The sequence below is a fragment of the Anarrhichthys ocellatus genome, unplaced genomic scaffold (genome assembly GCF_004355925.1).
Source record: "Anarrhichthys ocellatus isolate YVR2014 unplaced genomic scaffold, GSC_Weel_1.0 scaffold34, whole genome shotgun sequence".
Lineage (NCBI taxonomy): Eukaryota > Metazoa > Chordata > Actinopteri > Perciformes > Anarhichadidae > Anarrhichthys > Anarrhichthys ocellatus.
Window position 1 is genome coordinate 1,621,911 of NW_022280064.1, and position 17,265 is coordinate 1,639,175.

Sequence of the window (17,265 nt, forward strand, 5' to 3'; positions counted from 1 at the left end):
GTGTGTGTGTGTGTGTGTGTGTGTGTGTGTGTGTGTGTGTGTGTGTAAGCGATTATTTTTGCCAGCTGTCAGCGGGGCTCTGAAAACACTGCAGCTGCTCATTGGATTGGAAAAATGTTGGTTAAATGCACACACTTTAAATGGACACCACTCTGTATTTTCTTATGTAATCCATGCATGAATACATGAATCCCCAGAGTGCAGTGGCAAACTATCACGGTATTGCTGAATGATGGGGTAAATTAGCGGCATTGCGTCGCTACACATATGCTAACATTTCACTTTTTTGACGTGTGGAAATAAAGAAAGATTAGTGTTCCCAGCTGCATAGTAGATGCTTTCAGCTGTACTCATTGTGTCATCGATTGCTTGACGCAGCACAATCTAACAGTGAGCAGCCTTGATCAACTTGTAACTGGGTTGCTGTTTCCATGGGTACCTAAACCAGGGAATACTGCATAGAATGTGGTATTCAATATGTGAGTTACCAGTGCAGGTATTCAATATTCAAGAACTTGATAAATAAAGAATTAATATAATTGGATTTGCAGGGATCTGTCTCAGGATTTTATATGAATCTGCTGATGGAAAGTATCTGTGCTGGAGTATAAGTGGCTATTATGGTGCTGTGGCACCAGCGCCAGCTGAAGCAGTAAATAATGCATCGGCTTTAATCACCTAATTGTTTCAAAATGTCCAGCATTTCATTATCATGCCCATTCCTCTTTGCGTGAAATTATCTGATATGAGATTCAACTGAGGGAGATATTCCATTTGATTTTGGCTGGAGGGGCGTGGAGCGGCTCACCAGCTACCTTCCCTGTGGCAGCACAGAGTTTGGCTTCAGAGCGTGCGGCTCAGACGCAATCAGAGGTCTGTTAGTTATTCGCTGCCGCCACCGCTGCTGTCCACGACTGTCAGACCGGGGGAGCATCAATGTAACCCCATTGTTATCGCCTCGATTCGCCCCGGGTCATTGCCATAAGTAAAAGGAGAACTGTCCTTCGTAGAAAGCCCTGCCCCCTTATCTCTGATATGGAAGGTTTCATTCCCATCATGCTATCACTGACCGGCTGAAAAAGCAACTGAGAATGACCACTGATGCCTCGCTTTTTCGCTGTTTGCAGTGACAAATGATTTGCTGGTGTATCAGTAGGCATTCAGGGAGTCTGAACACTGCCTGAAAAAAGCTCTCATATTCTTTCAAAGGGTAAATCAACTGTTTCTCAGTGAGGCACAATGACTTTGTCCTCAGGATATCCACAAGGCATTTTTTCAGATACTCTTTATACTCTACTACTACATACATTTGTCCTATAGGTAATAATAACTGACATCTGGAAAAGTGTCGACGGTACAAGAAACATGAGCAGCAATCAGACAACAGTTTGTTTGAAACAAACCAGATGTCTTTGGAAGAGCGAAGGCAATTGAAAAACCCAAACTGTCTGTGTAACCTTCCTTTTAAACCGTGTGCACACAGTTGTGTGTGTGCAATGATGGATTATTACCAATTCAGGATGTAGTTACCTTTGGTTTTACCTTCAAATAAAGTGGTTTAGTAAATCTGGGTTGAGTATATGAAGTTAACCAAACTGAAATAAGTGATGACCAAAGCTACAAAATAACACCTAAGTTGTAATGAACTACAATTCTTCTTTAAATGTTCAAATGTTTAAATGTTCAATGAACAAAGTCCATTGCAGTTTGTTATATTTTAGGTATTTATGTGTTTTTATGTGTCCCTGTGTTTCCAGGTTTCTACATGTACATTGAGACATCAAGGCCACGGAAGGATGGGGAGCAAGCACGGCTCATAAGTCCATTTTTCAACGTAGCCCCTAAAAACCCTTACGGTATCACCAACCCACCTGCCTACTGCTTCGGCTTCTTCTACCACATGTATGGAAAACACATAGGTAAGATACATTCCCCAGGCACTTCATTGTCCCCCGTCTGTTGTAACAAACGTCCGTGTTGCTGTTGGGTTTAATCTGCCATACAGTTTATCCACTGCTGAAAAGATCATCTTCATTTATATTCATTGCTCAATGGTTCATGGAGACTGATGAAGAAAAGGATAATTGCACTCATTTTTAAAGAATATGTCACTTGTCTGTGCTTTTGGTTGCTTAAGCAGCAAAAGCAACTTAAAGTGGAACTTAAATTGCTTTGGCAATTCTCTGCTAAATGAAGGAGATGCGTTCTCATCTATGCAGAACTAAATAACAGTCAATGAGGAAACAACACATTTTATTTACCAAAAAAAGTCCATCGACAAGCATCTGTGGCACAACATCACAACTGGCTTTGAGACATAACGAGAGAGAAGAGATTCTTAAAATTGCTGTCTGCCACCTACATGGGTTTTTACAAGGGAGAACGGCGGCACTTTTTCCTGCAAGCAACAGAATTTCAGTCATTTCACACAGTTTGTCCCCATGGCAGGTGCAGCGGGGACTTTTGTGCTTTCATGCTAAAATTTTGTAAGTGCAGCTGTCTGATGTTTTGAGCAAAAGATATCTCATTTTTGCAACAAACCCCTTCAAAGGTGTGTTCACAAATCCTGGGCATTAGCTCATACATTCCTCTCTGAATGTAGATAACAACCTTGTATGGCCCATTTGAAGATGGCAGAGCGACTGGAGGAGCCATCTGTGGCTAACGTCTGACTCTTAGGCTTTCTTCACCGGGGACCCAATCAGCCGATTCGCAGGCGCTCCAGCTCTGAGTGCATGCTTTTTGTGTGTGTTTGTACATTTGGGAGTGGGGAGAAAGATTGGATATCTAGTACAAAAACAGCAAGCTTATACATTGTTGACAGCCTCTATTGGTGATTTCTCTGTCTCGCCTTCACCCAGTATCATTAGCTCCTGCACAGGTTCATGAGGCGGGTGAGGGGCACTGTTGGGTGGGGCTGCGGGATCGTCTTGGTATCATGGGGGCTGGATGCTGTTTGGCATAAGAGCAGTTTGTTAGATAGCAAGGTGATGCTGTGCACTCGAACCACTGCAAAAAGCATTTACTATAATAGCAAAAATTAAAACTTGTGATTATGAAAAGGCTTCTCAGTTTTGTCTGGCTCGTCACTTCACAAATCATAGTGGAATTCTGGAATGATTGAAACCTTTCCTTTTAATGTGTTTCTTGTTAAAATAAAATATGTCAATGTGTCTCATAAACCTTCCACGAACCACTCAGCACATTCGCGGTGTTCCCAAGGTTGAGGAGCTCTGGTCTGTTTTGGCATTGATGCTTCAATCCCCAGATAGATCATAAGCACAGGAGCCTTGAGGCACCGTCTGTGTGGAAATTAAAGGCCGACACGTACAGTGACGGGTATACAGTGTGTCTCTCTGTACATATGCACTAGGACTTGCCAAAGTCCGATATTTTCTAAATTTCTCTCAATAGCAATAAATGTTCATGACTAATTGAGAAAGTCAAAGTTAAAGTGAAAAGAAAAGATCCTTCAGTATTATTCATTGAGAGTTAAACACTCAAAACTTCAGCTAATCTGCTCCAGTGTGGTTTGATCAGATTTAATTGACAGCGACCAAACAACCCCAATAACTGTCATCACATTCTGATTCAAATGCTGCCAAATCCTGGTTGGTGCTTGGAAGTACACGACATCGCCTTCTCCCAACTTTGGCTCTCCAACAACAAACCAGTAAAAAAAAATTTAAAAAATAAGAAACAATAAATACAGAAAGTTGTCAGATTGTTTGTGTTCATGGGGGACCTCGTCACTCTTGGTAAGAAGCTGATTGAAAAATATGTTTTCAATGACAATGACACCAAGAGAGTGCACCACAAAAATATCCAGTTAACTAAAAATACTACTTCCCTAAAAATATTTTCGAGTAAACAAAAACAAACAAAGACAACAAACACAACAAAGCAATGATAGTGAATGAACCCAATGAGGGGAGAGGGACTTGCAGTTTCGTGCTCATCAAACTTGATGTTCAATAAACTGTGAAATCACTACAGGCTGGCAACTGCACTCAATTCTCTTTTGATAAGAAATTTACCGTGAGCATTTGGCTGCATTTACCTCAGTATTCTACTGAGACATCGGTGGAATCGGCGCCATCTCCACCCTCCACCTGCTCCGCTCTGAGCTTCTGCTGGACCTGCTGCTCCAAGAGCAACCCACTCAGCTTCCTCTCTTCTTCTTTTCTCTCCCTCTTTGAGTAAACTGGCTTATATATCTTTATAAGCCACGTCTTCTTTTGTGGATCTTATGTCATTCCAGCTATTTTATTTCCCTTTGAAGTTTGTTAAATGACTCGTATTTGCATGAATAATACAAACGCTGGCTCACAGATTGTTCTATTGAGTAAAATGCGTTTTCTTTTCACAGCTGAAAGTGAACTGCGGTCTGAAACATGAAGTGTTTTTCGACAAATTTGACCACTGTGAGCTCTCGTGCTTATTCAGTGTGAATACTTTCAATCGATTATTATGAGTAATCAGAAAATCGCTTTCTGAAAAATGTGAATTTTCGCTGCTTGGCACACTATGCGTAAGATTCCAATTATCTCCATTGTATGTCGGTAGTGTCAGACAACTCAATTCAAATATCTCAAAAGCTCTGCAAATAATACCAAACCTATGTTTAAGACGGTTTTGTATCCTTTTGTCTATAAAGTCCTAATTGGGTTGGTTCCCTCCTACATCACAATACACGCAACATTATCCTCGTAAACGTCAACATAGAGTATGATTATGGCTCTGGTAGCGGCAGCGACCTTTCACTCACGGTAAGCCCGCCCTAAAGCATACTCCGCTTGATGGTCTATTTTACTCTATGCAAGTTTTAAGACTCTTCCGCATTGGCTTCACTCGGCAGAACTGGAGGTGGTAACCTGCCCTAGCCTTGTGGAACACTTCACATGCTATGAGTGTATGGGAAGGCTTGTGACGGACACAGACGCCATGTTTTTTATTTTTATTTATTAATTGCTGTTGGGATATAAAGAAAATTTCAACAAATATAACGAAAAGTATTTCTAGAAACCCTAGCTTTAAGCTTAACACGGAGTTGACAGCAGGACTCCATATGGTCTGAAATTTAGCATGGCTGCTTTTCAGCTGCCCTCAGTGGAAAGGTCTACTGGAAGTGTCCAGGTGGGGGGCCGGACCAAACATCTGGAGAGGTGGAAGCAAGGGAGGTGGAGAGAATATAAGGAGAGGGGTGTTGGAGGGCGCCTCAGCGGGGAGATGAGAGCTCCTCCGGCTCCCTGCCGAGGTTGAGTAGGCCGTGACATTTCCAATTTGCTCAAATTGATCGCCAGCCAGACCCTCTCTTCCCTGCCCTCCCCGTCTGTGGTGAAGCCCATGCCCAGACTCTGGCGTGTTATGATGAATGGGCTAAATGTCAAGGACTTGAAACCCAGCTCAGATCCTCCATGGCTACGCTCCATTTAGTATTCTGCCTCTCTGGCCGTGAGAGAAATTCACCCACAGAACTAAAGAATGTTAGTTTGTGATATTTTCTACCCAGAGAAATGAGTGCTTATGACAAATGCACCAAATAATGTATGGTCACATATGCTGTGCATGTTCTCTTTTTGCAGAGGACTGTTGTTTTCCCCGAGGTCTCCGGGGTTTTAAATAGCTCGTAGTTAGATTACATTTTACATTTACACTTTAAAGCCTCTCGAATGCCTCTCAAACGAATGCAGATCCCACACTGGCCTCTACATTGGTAATCATGCATGGTGGTTCCTGTGTTGGTGCATTTGGAACCGGACAACCTTTTCCATACTTGTCTGATGTGTGTTAGGTCATGGCACCATTGAATCATATGTTTGGAGGCCCAAGCCACCAGATGTCTCCCATTGTTATCTACCATGGGCACCTCTCTCAGCAAACATAGCTGTCTTGTGTTTTGGACCTACACCTTTGACAGAAGCCCAGTGACTCTACAGTTTTTGGCAGTGGTAGAAAATGTCTATGGCATCCATCGAGCCATCCTCAGTAATCCGTTCTAGCTGGCACAGCTCCGTCTTGAGAAGCTGGGAGTTTGATGCTCTTAGGGACTGTGCTGCAGAGGTGAGTCACAGTCAAGTTGTGGCACGGCAGCGCTGGAGGCCAGAATCAGTCGATAAGGAGTTTCGCCCACACGCTGATGAGAACAGTGGCACAGGCTCAAAGAAACTCCTCCATAGTTAGCTAGCGGGGGAATACCTGAGACAAGGTCACACTTAATTACTGAAGCGCACATCAAAGTTTGCCTTTGGAGCCCGTGTCGCATTTGTTTATCGGATTAAGTCTCCAGCAAAGCACACCAAGCAAGTCTGTTTTAAGCCTGACCTTCTGAGAAGCAATGGAGTCATCCTTTCATTAGCAAGGAGGGTGGTACTGCACCTCAATCCCCCTCTCGCTCGTCCTCACTACATAATTGAAAATTTCCAGGAGCTACTTCTCACTTTTCACCAGACTCACGTCTTTCTCTTCTCAGATCTTTTTAAATTTCACAAGTGTCTGCCACAGGTATTTCCTTAAAAAAAAGAAGGTATTCTGAAGAATAGACAACATATGCCTTTGCTCAGGATGTGATGACACTGACATTACCACCTACATGGCGATGAGTTCAAAGAAAAATGTAAGCGAGCCGGCTCAGCAAGAATGCTCCTATATCCTAAACACTTCAACGGGAGATGAAACCGCAGGTCATGTTCTGTGCAAGAGCTCATCTCTCACTGGAGATTGTGCCGTCGTCGGGGGAAAAGCGTACTGTATACTGTGCTGATGAAAGAATATGAACAGTGACATACAGTGTGGCTTCCCCTCGTTTCCTCACAGAGATGTACAGTAATGAGGCACCTCGCCGAGGCACAGATGCATCAAAAGAGAGGTTGGAGCCGTAGACGCTGCTGTTTCTTTGCTCACCAGTTATGTCAGCGCAAAGGTTATGCTTAACATATTTGTAAAATTCACTTGACTTCAGAGCAGTGGTCCTGCTGAGCTTCGATATGGTGTCAATGCTAACCTGATCTGGTCTTTGGATGCTGCTCTCTCTCGCTCTCTCGCTCTCTCCCTGCATGGCGATTAAAAAACTAACAAGAGAGGAGGGAAAAGAGGTTGCACTCTGTGTCATCATCTGACAGTTTTATATCAAAGCCCAGGGCCAGACAAGAGGTCTCACTGAGGGGAGTCTTCAATTCAGACCTGGTACATGGCTTATTCTGTGACAAGGGGAGCCAGTACTTCTGTGTTATTATTTAACTGAATGCACTTAAAATGGATCCGTCAAATTGCATTTTCAGATGCAGAGTTTGTCTCGACAGTGACATCCAACATCTTGTAGCTGGAAAGAAGCTGGACTGAGCATAAATAGTTTGCAGCTAATGAAACATTAGGAACTGTTCTCTACAGGGAATGTATTTATGCTCTCTGAAAATTCTCATCACACATTGCCCATTAGTGATAATTAATTAGGATTAATACAAGCCAGAGAATAACTTATCTTCGCTTGCAGAATCACAACTTAATAGATGTATCAATTCATGTGACCCGAGTTTAACCTTTGCTACTGCTCGGCTCTGCTTCAAATGCAGAGGAATACATACATTTGAAATGCAGGAGACGGGTGTGAATACTAAGCTGAACACTCTGCGTGGTTGTGTATCTCAAATGTGGGAGAAGAAATGCTTCAAAAAAAGGACAGAAGCATCGCTGAAGTTTCACACTTTTGGTTTTACAGTTCTTTAGAATACTTTAGATGGATATTGGTCGTCTTTCTTTTTGACAGATCTTTTTAGGATTTGTTCTCTACTTTCTCTATTTTTTTAAATTGAAGGGTCCATATTATGTAAGCACAACAGTCTGTCTTGGTCTCACTAAGAAGTCTGCCGAAACACAATTTTGTCACAAGCTTTTCTCTTAACAATGTAACGCCATAGTGTTCTTAATAGGGCAAATGATTAGGGCTCCAGACATAATAATGTCTCTATTTATTTACTCAAAATACAAATAAAACGTGACATTACTTGAAAAATAAGTGGGAGACTGAAAAATGTGCCTGTAGTGTACTCCCATGAACTTATGAAGTTATATTGTTGTCACATGGCCCAGTAGCATGGAATCCGTGGCCCACTATGGGTCCACTGCCTGGAGGTTGGAAACCACTGACGGTACAGCGTTGGAATCGCGTTTGTGCGTGAGTACGCTGACATTCATGTGCAACTGTCTCTCTCCCTCGTACAGGAACACTAAACGCCCTCCTGAAACAGAAGGGCCAAACGGCCTCCGAGGGTCCCGTGTGGTCGTTAAATGGGAACCAAGGTGACCGCTGGAAGCAGGCAAAAGTTAGCATCCATCCGACAGCATCCTTCCAGGTGAGACCGGGAAACGTAATCAATCCAATACCCAGCAGCATTCCTCTTGTTGCCCTCTATTTCCTTCCGTTGGTATGTTGAAGTATTGGTTTCCTTGAGGGCGGCATATTGATGTGGAGCTTCACAAGCTGTGATATTAAGCAGAGACGTGGACATTGTTTGCTGTTGTGAAAGCAATATCGCTCACCCGTTGCCATCAGGATGCCTACTCTTTTGCGAGTAGAGAATATAGGACTGCAATATTCTCAATCATTTTTATGACTGCAGTTGTGGAAAGTAATTATAGTTTCAGCTCTTTTTGTTCCCACTCTTACTTCTAACTGTAACATCACAAGCATTCTTAACTTTAAATGTTGTGACATTAAAGACTGAAACAAACACTTGCCACCTGCTGTAATCTTTCTGCAGTGCCAATTTTCTTGTTTTTTGTGGTCTTATCAAATCTGAACATCTGAACATCTAACATGACAAACATGTTTTTCCTCTCCGCAGGTGGTACTCGAAGGCATCCGAGGACCAGGCATCGAGGGTGACATCGCCATCGATGATGTCACGCTGGAGGAAGGGGAGTGTCGAGACCCGCCGCCCAGTGAGTAGCACCGCACTTCCACCTCCTCCGTGCCCCCCTTTTCATCTGAGCTCCAGGTTCTGTCTCTCTCTACCCACATTGGACGAGGTTATTGATTTACGAGAGGGGATCCAATCTCAGACGGTTTGAACGGCATTGAACCACGGGTTACCGTGGCAACAGTGTTGTAATCACATGAGCGATAGCCACGCCGGCTGAGTGGAGCGCTGTAATTGCGCTGTAGGAACAAACGGAACGGAAAAAACAGAAAACGGGACAGAGCAAATGGTCTGCGATTGACAAAGTGATATTGGCAGGCAGACGAGCGCTGTTCATTTGATGTCGTGCGTGTTATTTAGGGTTGGAGGAATGTTTTTTTTTTTCCAGAAGCTCCTCAAACTGAGACATCCTTCTAACGTGTACCATACATGCATCAGGGTGATCTTATTTAAATTGTTCATGTCATTGGAGGAAAATAAGCAGGCATCTAAAAGGTATTATTTCTATAACGGCAAGATTGTTGCTCAAGTTACATTTCATATGGATCCATTTATGATTCAGAGCGACAAGATTTAATTTGTTTGGAGTTTTGGGATTGGTCGCCCAGGCTGAGGACAGAGTCATGCAGAGAATAATGCATTTCAATCTCAGATGATGAATATTATATGACTTTATTTAATGTAAGAGGGGAAAAAAATTGAATTATCTCGTCTTGTTTTAGGATCTGATCATACAGGTTAGTTCTACATTCGGAATAGTTTCGTAATTTGGGAAATATATTTATTTGTTTCTTGCAGGGAGTTGATACCGCGCTCATGTCTGTTTGTGGAATATGAAACAGGAGACAGTTTAGTTTAGAGACTGAAAGCAGAGCCAGGCTAGCTGTTTCCCCTGTTTTCAGTCTGTATGCTAAGCTAGGCTAACCAGCTGCTGGCTGTGGCTTCATATTTATCAAAGATACATACATACATTAGAGTGCTATCCATCTTCTCAATCTTCTTCTTTTCTCGGCAAGAAAGTGAATAGATGTATTTTCCAAAGATTGGCGAACTATGCCCTGAAACACAATTGGCTCATTACGTGTTCATGTGTTGTTTGGAGTATATAAAATCAATTTCCACCATTATTTTCTGTTTCTGTTTGTAGATCTCAGCGCTCAGGCTCCGTCCACGTCCTCCCATATATGGCTGCTATGCATCACCTTGGTGATGACCCTCCTGGAAGGTCAGAGGTGACCCTTCTCTCCGTCACCTCAGAGGCGAATATTCAGACCCACCGTCTGTGAACTGTACCCTCGGCATCCAATCACCAAAGATTCATGCATCCTGAAAGCAGCAGGGGTCCCCTGCCAGACCTCGGAGGGACCGAAATTAATGAAAGAGAGAAAAAAATCGTGATAAAAAAAGTTCCACAAAAAGTAATAAAGAAGATGCGCAATTTTTTTTAAAGAGACCACTTTTACAGAAACAACTCCTCGGTGCAGGACTCTGGACATCTTTACGAGCACAAAGACAGGTGGGTGACGAATGCGCCTGGAATTTGCCGAAAGAGTTCACAAGCGTCGAAGGAGGACGGACAGTTTGTAAAGCACAAGAACAATTTTATGAAGTTATGAAAATATCGCTAGAAGGCGGCAGAATATAGACACTGCTGACTTTTTGAAGAGGAAATAGCATTTCCCTGCTTACAAATACATGGAATCAGACCTTTCTCTGTGTATCTTTATCTTCATTTTCTCGCACCAGATGCCAATCACCGACACTTGTTTTTCACTCTAGTCCGGCCTCAAGTCACACCTTGGCATTTCTTTATCTGCTTGGTGCTGAACTGTAGAAAAACAAGGACTTTGGCAACATTTAGTTCCGTCTGCTTACCCCCCCCCCCCTGTAGCTGCCTATGTATCTATTAACACTGTGCTCACGAGTCCAAGTGGCCAACCGAGGGTAGGGTGGCAGAACAATGACTGCAGGAGGAATCAGCGGAGGTGTAGACAGCTGGACTGGAGGGCAGAGAGAAGGTCAAGCTCAGGAGCTGACATGAGAGGGAGAGGTGGAAGGAGAGCAGAGAGGAGGGAGAGGAGGGACAGGCAGAGAACAGACAAAGGTCCGATTAGTGAGGCCCGACTCGAATATTCAGTCGGCGGTCCGCCTGTGGAACAGAAGCCACTTTACTTTCTGCCATGAAACAAAGTGCCTTCAGATTACAAACCGAATCGTGAGCCTGGGTGTTAATCAACATCGAACACATCTCTGTTCATGTTTCCTCTGATGGGCTATTTTCTACATGTTTCTTTTGCCCCACAAGTGCTGACGGGAGAGGGCATGCGTGTTCAGAGGGAGCATGGGGTTGTGCTCCACCCGGATTTAACTCCTGATGGGACAGTTGCTTGTGTGTTTGTGTGCGTGCAAGTGTGTGTGTTTGTGTGTGTGCATGCGCCTAAGCCTTTGCCTATGCCTACGCGTAGTTCAATGTGAGGGCAGCTGACCAGGCAGTGCTGGCAGACCAGGTTTGGAAACAATTTGGATGAAAACAGCGGCGACGGTGGCAGTGAGGCTCTGGCTCTTTTTTTTTTTTTTTTTTTTTTTTGCAGAAAGACGAGATCATACAGGAGGATGAAGACACTTCATCGAATGAATACCCCACTCTCTCTTCCCATAATTCTCCTTCCCCGCGGGCGAGCATTTTTTAAACAAAAGAACAACTGCTGAATAAAACATTGCGTTGTACAGGGAGCAGAGCAGGAACTTTGGGACCGCAGGCTCTTCATTAGGGTGACATGCCTCGCCCCTGTCCTCCACCATTTATATGGAACAATATGAGAATAAAAGATAATAATGACCATAATAATAGTCATGATATTTTATTACTCTAGCGAGAATGTTTCTCTGCTTTTACACAAACTGTGAAGATTGACTGTGGAAGATCTACCTGAGACCATAACCTTAACCAGCGGGGTTTTTGAAAAATGTATTGTAAAAAAGAGAAAATAAGAAAATGAAAAATTCCGTTCATCGTTGGTTATGACAAATGTTTTGAGGACTTGTGTCTTGTTTCTTATTTTTTTCCGTTGAAGATGAATTAACTTCCTTTCTCTTCTTGTTGTCTCCCTTTGCATTGCTTAAGTATCAAAGCTGATGGAAGCATAAGAAGTAAACCAATTTGGTAACTGTATAACTTGTAAATGTTAAAGAAGCTCTATTCAAAGGTTTATGATAAATGTTTTATGTTGGAGTACAGGAAGCACAACATACAGTTCAAGGTCTCAACATATAAAATCCATTTTATATTTCTCTGCACATGCTGACCTACTCCCGCAGGATTTCCAACCCAAGTCCACATTTAACAGCAAACTGATCCTTTTTTTTTTTTACTTGTTACATTCATATTTATCGTGCAACCAGAACACTAGAGGACAGAAAGGGAAGCCGGTCAAGAGTATAAAGGAAATCTTTGTGAATGCGGACTGGGTTGAGGTTTGGTTTGGTGTTGTGGTTGCTCAGCATATGTAGCCTCTTCAGTGGAAGCCTGGGCTGGTCTGAGTGGGTCATGTACATGTGTGAGCATAAAGCTGTGTACAAAAGATGCGATAAAGAACTGACACGTGTAAAGAAGATTAAAAAAAACAGCAGAATGATGAGCATTTCAGGGCATCCAGATAATACCATTATAGTCTAAATGATATTATTACAGAGACATTATCACAGCTATTTTCTGCTATTCCTTTCTTGAGTTTCTTATTTTATTTTTATTTCCATAAGGCCCAGATCATAATGAATGTAAATGGAGTTCTGGGGCGAGTTCTTTTCTAACAGTCTTACTAGATGTAATGTTTTACTAAAACATATGTTTTTTGTGTGCTTTTGATGAGAACTTTCAGACTTTCATAGGTTGTTTTGGACACATCAAGAACATGAAGTTCGTCTGACTTTGACACAATTTCCAAAAAATACAAACTCAGATGAAATATCCATTAGCTAGTTGCTGTATCCTCCTGTGGTATAGCAAGTAATGAAAAGTGCCAAAGTGCCCCGTGCAGTCATCACTGTTGCTAAGTCTGGATACGAGTTCCTTCAGATATTTTGGTAACTGTTCCTTTTACTGCCACCCTCAGCACCTGTACTCATGTAACAGCAGCTACACCTTAGTACAGTACGTGAGTGATTCAAAGTTACAGCTGGATTTAAATGAAAGAACGCATTTGGTGTTGGTTCAACTTTTTTAAAGTAGTTGTTTGACTTTTTGGGGAATGAGCTTTTTCACTTTCTTGCTGAAAGCTGGTTAGCTTAGCTTAGCACAAAGACTGTAAACAAGGGGGAACTGTCTCCAAAGGTAACGAAAAGCAAATAAGCATACTGCTCCAAAATTTGAGCTTCTAAATAACAGCCTGAGTTTGCAAAATCCCTTCTGTATATTTGCCATACTTTGAAATTAGTTTTGTGTTTGTTGGAATTATATCAGCATGAGCCTTTCAAAAACAGACCTGAATGGAAAACCAGATTTGTATCCTGCTTTTGTGTTGTATATTATTAAACTCTGGGTACCTTCATCTGCAAAACTTCCATCTGTGTGAAGGAAGTATTATCAAATTTTCCCATAACTGCTCAAATTGGACAGCAAAAGGAACCATTGTTTGTTTCCGTGGTACTACAGCTCTCACCACATCCTTTATTTTTCATTTCTGTGCAATTCACGCACCCTGTGTGAGCCTCTGCCCTTTGTGTGTACGTGAGTTGTGAGTCTGGCGAGTAGCTTACACTCAGCTCTGCTCTTTATATTGATAAAAGTCCGCTAAGCTACTTCAAAGTACAATTGAAGGGGATTAACGGTATTTGAATATGTAAACAGCGGCGTGTTTACTGACTTTATTTCTGGACGATTAGAGGCGTCTGTAGTTGCGGTAGGTGTGCTCATAAACTAACGAGGGGAAATGGGTTTGAGGTATTTGTAGCTTCTGATTAGTTTGGGGGTGCTGGAGCTGAATGTGTCCATGTGCGCCAAGAGTTCCATCAAGGCATTTTGTGTGTGTTGTTTTTCCCACCGGCACACACAGTATTAGATGTTTCTCACACCAGACACTTACGTTTGACACTTTGTGCGAGGGTTTTGCAGTGGTGATGATAGTGCCATGAATTTTAATAGAGGGTTACAAAAACTAAAGTGACTATCTTTTTCTTCTCTTTTCTTCTCGGTAGACCGCTCCAGGAATCTATTAAGTCCAGTACCTCAAACCTCTTTCATGATAATATAAAATGTAAAAGTCTCTATTTATGATATCGTATGGGTACTGCAATCTGATTGTCCAGTAATGACTACTGCGTTCTCAAATAGAGCACGGCATTAGTGCAGACAAAAGCATTTAAGTTTGCCACTTTTGTTTGCTGCCCCCCCCCCACTACCCAAACCTCCACCTCATGTGCTATATTTTCTGCTGTTGTTGATTACACAACGTTTTAACCTCCATGTCATTATTACGAGCGGATTAATTTACCCAGCAGAGTCCATGCTGCTGTTCAGAGTCGTTCAGAGCTCGTTCAAACAGAAGAGCCTTCTCCATCAAGTAGAACTGTTTGCTATAAATAGTCGATTTGTTTGATTTAAGTGTTAAAGTTTAGATAAAACCTCTGGAAAGAACAACGCGAAAAATGTACCATCAAATTCAGTCAAGACAAGTAAAGCTCAAATACTAAAGCTGGCAGTTTTGACAAATACTAACATTATACATGAGGTGTTTGGGTCAGTTGCATTGGTTTGCATTACATAGTACCGGTCACAGTATACACTTGCCTTTTCCTTTGTACCACCGCTAAAAACACAAGTCAATCGTTATTGCATGGGGAAAGGCAACAACCATTTGGGAGGAGGGAAGTACATTTTACGGAGAGAAATCGTGTTTTGTTTTTTTAAATGCAGGTCCACCTTCCTTACTGAGAAAATGTCACGTTTGAGTTGATGCCTTTGTGTAGCATTAATGACGGGGTGCACGTTGGTCTTGAACTGAGAAGGACCAAGGAAACAAACAAGGTCTTGACTCAATGCTGTTACATCCTTTGTGAAAATTGACAAATACACAAAGGAATTATGCAGTTGTGGATGAATGTACCCGGTGCTTACATTAATACCATTAAAATGGAGGCACTGTAGCATGAAAGGATGTGGTCTGTCAGGGTTTGTGCAGGCTGTAGATTGAACATAATTGGTGCAACATGCAGCGTGCTGAAACTTTCCCAGGTTCTGTGGTGAATTTGATTAAACCTATCCATGCGAGTTGAACCATGACCAGTTGCTATGTGAGGAAATGTAATTTAAAACAAAGTATTGCCTTAATTCCTAGAAAGTGCATACTTTGTAATATTATAACCCACAAGTGGAAAAGTTGTGGCTTGAAGTCATTTCTGTTATGCTGCTGTAATGTAGTTTCTTGAAAGGTGTTTTTTCAGCTGTAACTTTCACATTTTACTAACTTGGTTACAGCTATAATTACCTGGTAAAGTGTTAGTCTTACCATGTATTTTAATTTTTTGATACCTAGTGCTTCAAGGGTCTCTAAAAGGAACAGTCCCAACATTTCTTATTGAGTGGAAATGTTCTCATTTTCTGTTCAACCTAAGAAGGGCTTTGTCACATTGTGCCATTCATCGCGCTATTTTAGCACCCTGAATAACCATTCAGTTCCACTAGCGTGATATAATTCCAACCGGTAGCCCCAGTTATCACTAAACACACCCTGCTTTATTGATTAAGCAAAGAAAATTGGTGCCAACAGTGGGGGAGGGAGCTTTGTGGTTAGGTGCGACCAGAAACGTCAGAATTGGCAGTCGCATTGAATTTGGCAGTCAGAAAAGTGTTCTTATGAGGGTCTCAAATAGGAACAAAATGTCTGTTGTATTAAACCTGAAACATTACCACTGTGTTGAATGTGTTTTCGAGAGTAAAATAGCCGTCTTAATGCGGTGAGTTTCTTTCACTTTCACACAGTGGCTATGGCTGTAGTGAGGGACTTCTCGACAGGAGGCTGACTGCAGTCTCACTAAATAACTGGGAGAGGTAGACACATCTCAGAGATCTCATTTTACTCTGTCAGGGAAGGAGCAGTATGCCGCTATTTGATGGCATGGCTGCTGAGTGTGACAACTTTACCAGTGGGGAAACTGCCACCTCTTGGTACTTTATTGTTTCCCGTGTTGGAGTGAATCTCCCTACTTCTCGATGGAATCACAGGCCAGGCAGGAGCAGCAGCATGACTGCTCGCACACAGACTCCATTTTTACTTGTCCAGTTATTTACCATCGGTGCAGCAGGATGACAAAATGAAGGGAAATCGCCCCCCCCCCCCCCGCCTCACATTTTAAAAGACTCCTGGAAATAATGAGATTTGATGCTATAACATCAAGGTTGTTGAGAAAGCTGTGTTTGAGTGATGTTATTTATCTTGTTGTGTGCCGACACCCTGTAATGATGACCTGTCACTCTTCTCTGTTTTGTGCTCTATATTTATATATGATCAGGCTTTTTTTTCACTGTATTTCTTTGGATTTATCACCCATTTTTTGTGCCATACCTGCAACTAATGAAAAAATAAAGAAAAGGAATATTTTATGGGCTGTGTCAAATACATTTTTCATCGTACAGCATGAGACTAGAACATAGTAAAGTGCAATAGAATAGAACACAATGTTCCATATTATAAGCTTAATGCTTTCACACAAACCCTCTTGTTTCTGTGGCTTGCCTGTTCTTGACACTTCTGTCCCCACAGTTTTTCAAAGGGAAAGCCAAGGTATTCCCACAGTGACCACCTGTCTCCCACTCAAAGGGCTGGAAACAGAAGATTTTGTGTTGTGCAAATTGTTCTTTTGACAGTACTCCCCAGTTTGTGCTCCTTCTGAGGAGCTAGCATGCTCGCTGTCCTCTCAGAGTTGAGAGCATGTGAGTGATTGTAGCAAGAAAAGGACATCAGAGGGAAAGACGGAGGAATAACAATGCTGTGCGGAGGGGCTTGAAAGTCATCCAAAGGTTAGCCAGCAGGGGCCTCCAGACTGAGGAAAGCTTATAGAGCAGAAGCTGCTGTTCACAGCCTGAAATGACTTTTCTTCCTCTTTGATGTGCTAAACATACAGGAAAACCCACAAACTTTTTATTATTATTTGAATAATCACAAGTTCAAACATTTTATGTAAAAAAACGTTGCCTGTGGAGTTTTTGAACACCAATGCAACAGTTTTATGCATTGATCCCATCTGTGTGTGTGCCACTGATCCACAGGTGGCCGTATCGTTTCAAGAAACCCACCAAATGCCGACAAATGCGGTGAAGATGAAGATTGCGCGTTACTAAGCATGGATGTAA

At 42.3% G+C, this 17,265-nt stretch overlaps 1 protein-coding gene across 4 annotated transcripts in view; it reads left to right on the plus strand.

The window, feature by feature from the left end:
* Positions 1 to 16,513, plus strand: part of mdga2a (MAM domain containing glycosylphosphatidylinositol anchor 2a) — a 156,691-nt gene extending 140,178 nt beyond the window's left edge. For all 4 annotated transcript variants that reach the window (XM_031865979.1, XM_031865981.1, XM_031865980.1 and 1 more), the window contains exons 15-18: positions 1,758 to 1,919; positions 8,221 to 8,351; positions 8,844 to 8,940; positions 10,066 to 16,513. In XM_031865979.1, the coding sequence (XP_031721839.1) occupies positions 1,758 to 1,919; positions 8,221 to 8,351; positions 8,844 to 8,940; positions 10,066 to 10,154 (479 nt within the window). In that variant the 3' untranslated portion in view covers positions 10,155 to 16,513. The remainder of the gene's footprint in view (positions 1 to 1,757; positions 1,920 to 8,220; positions 8,352 to 8,843; positions 8,941 to 10,065) is intronic.
* Positions 16,514 to 17,265: the final 752 nt, after the last annotated feature.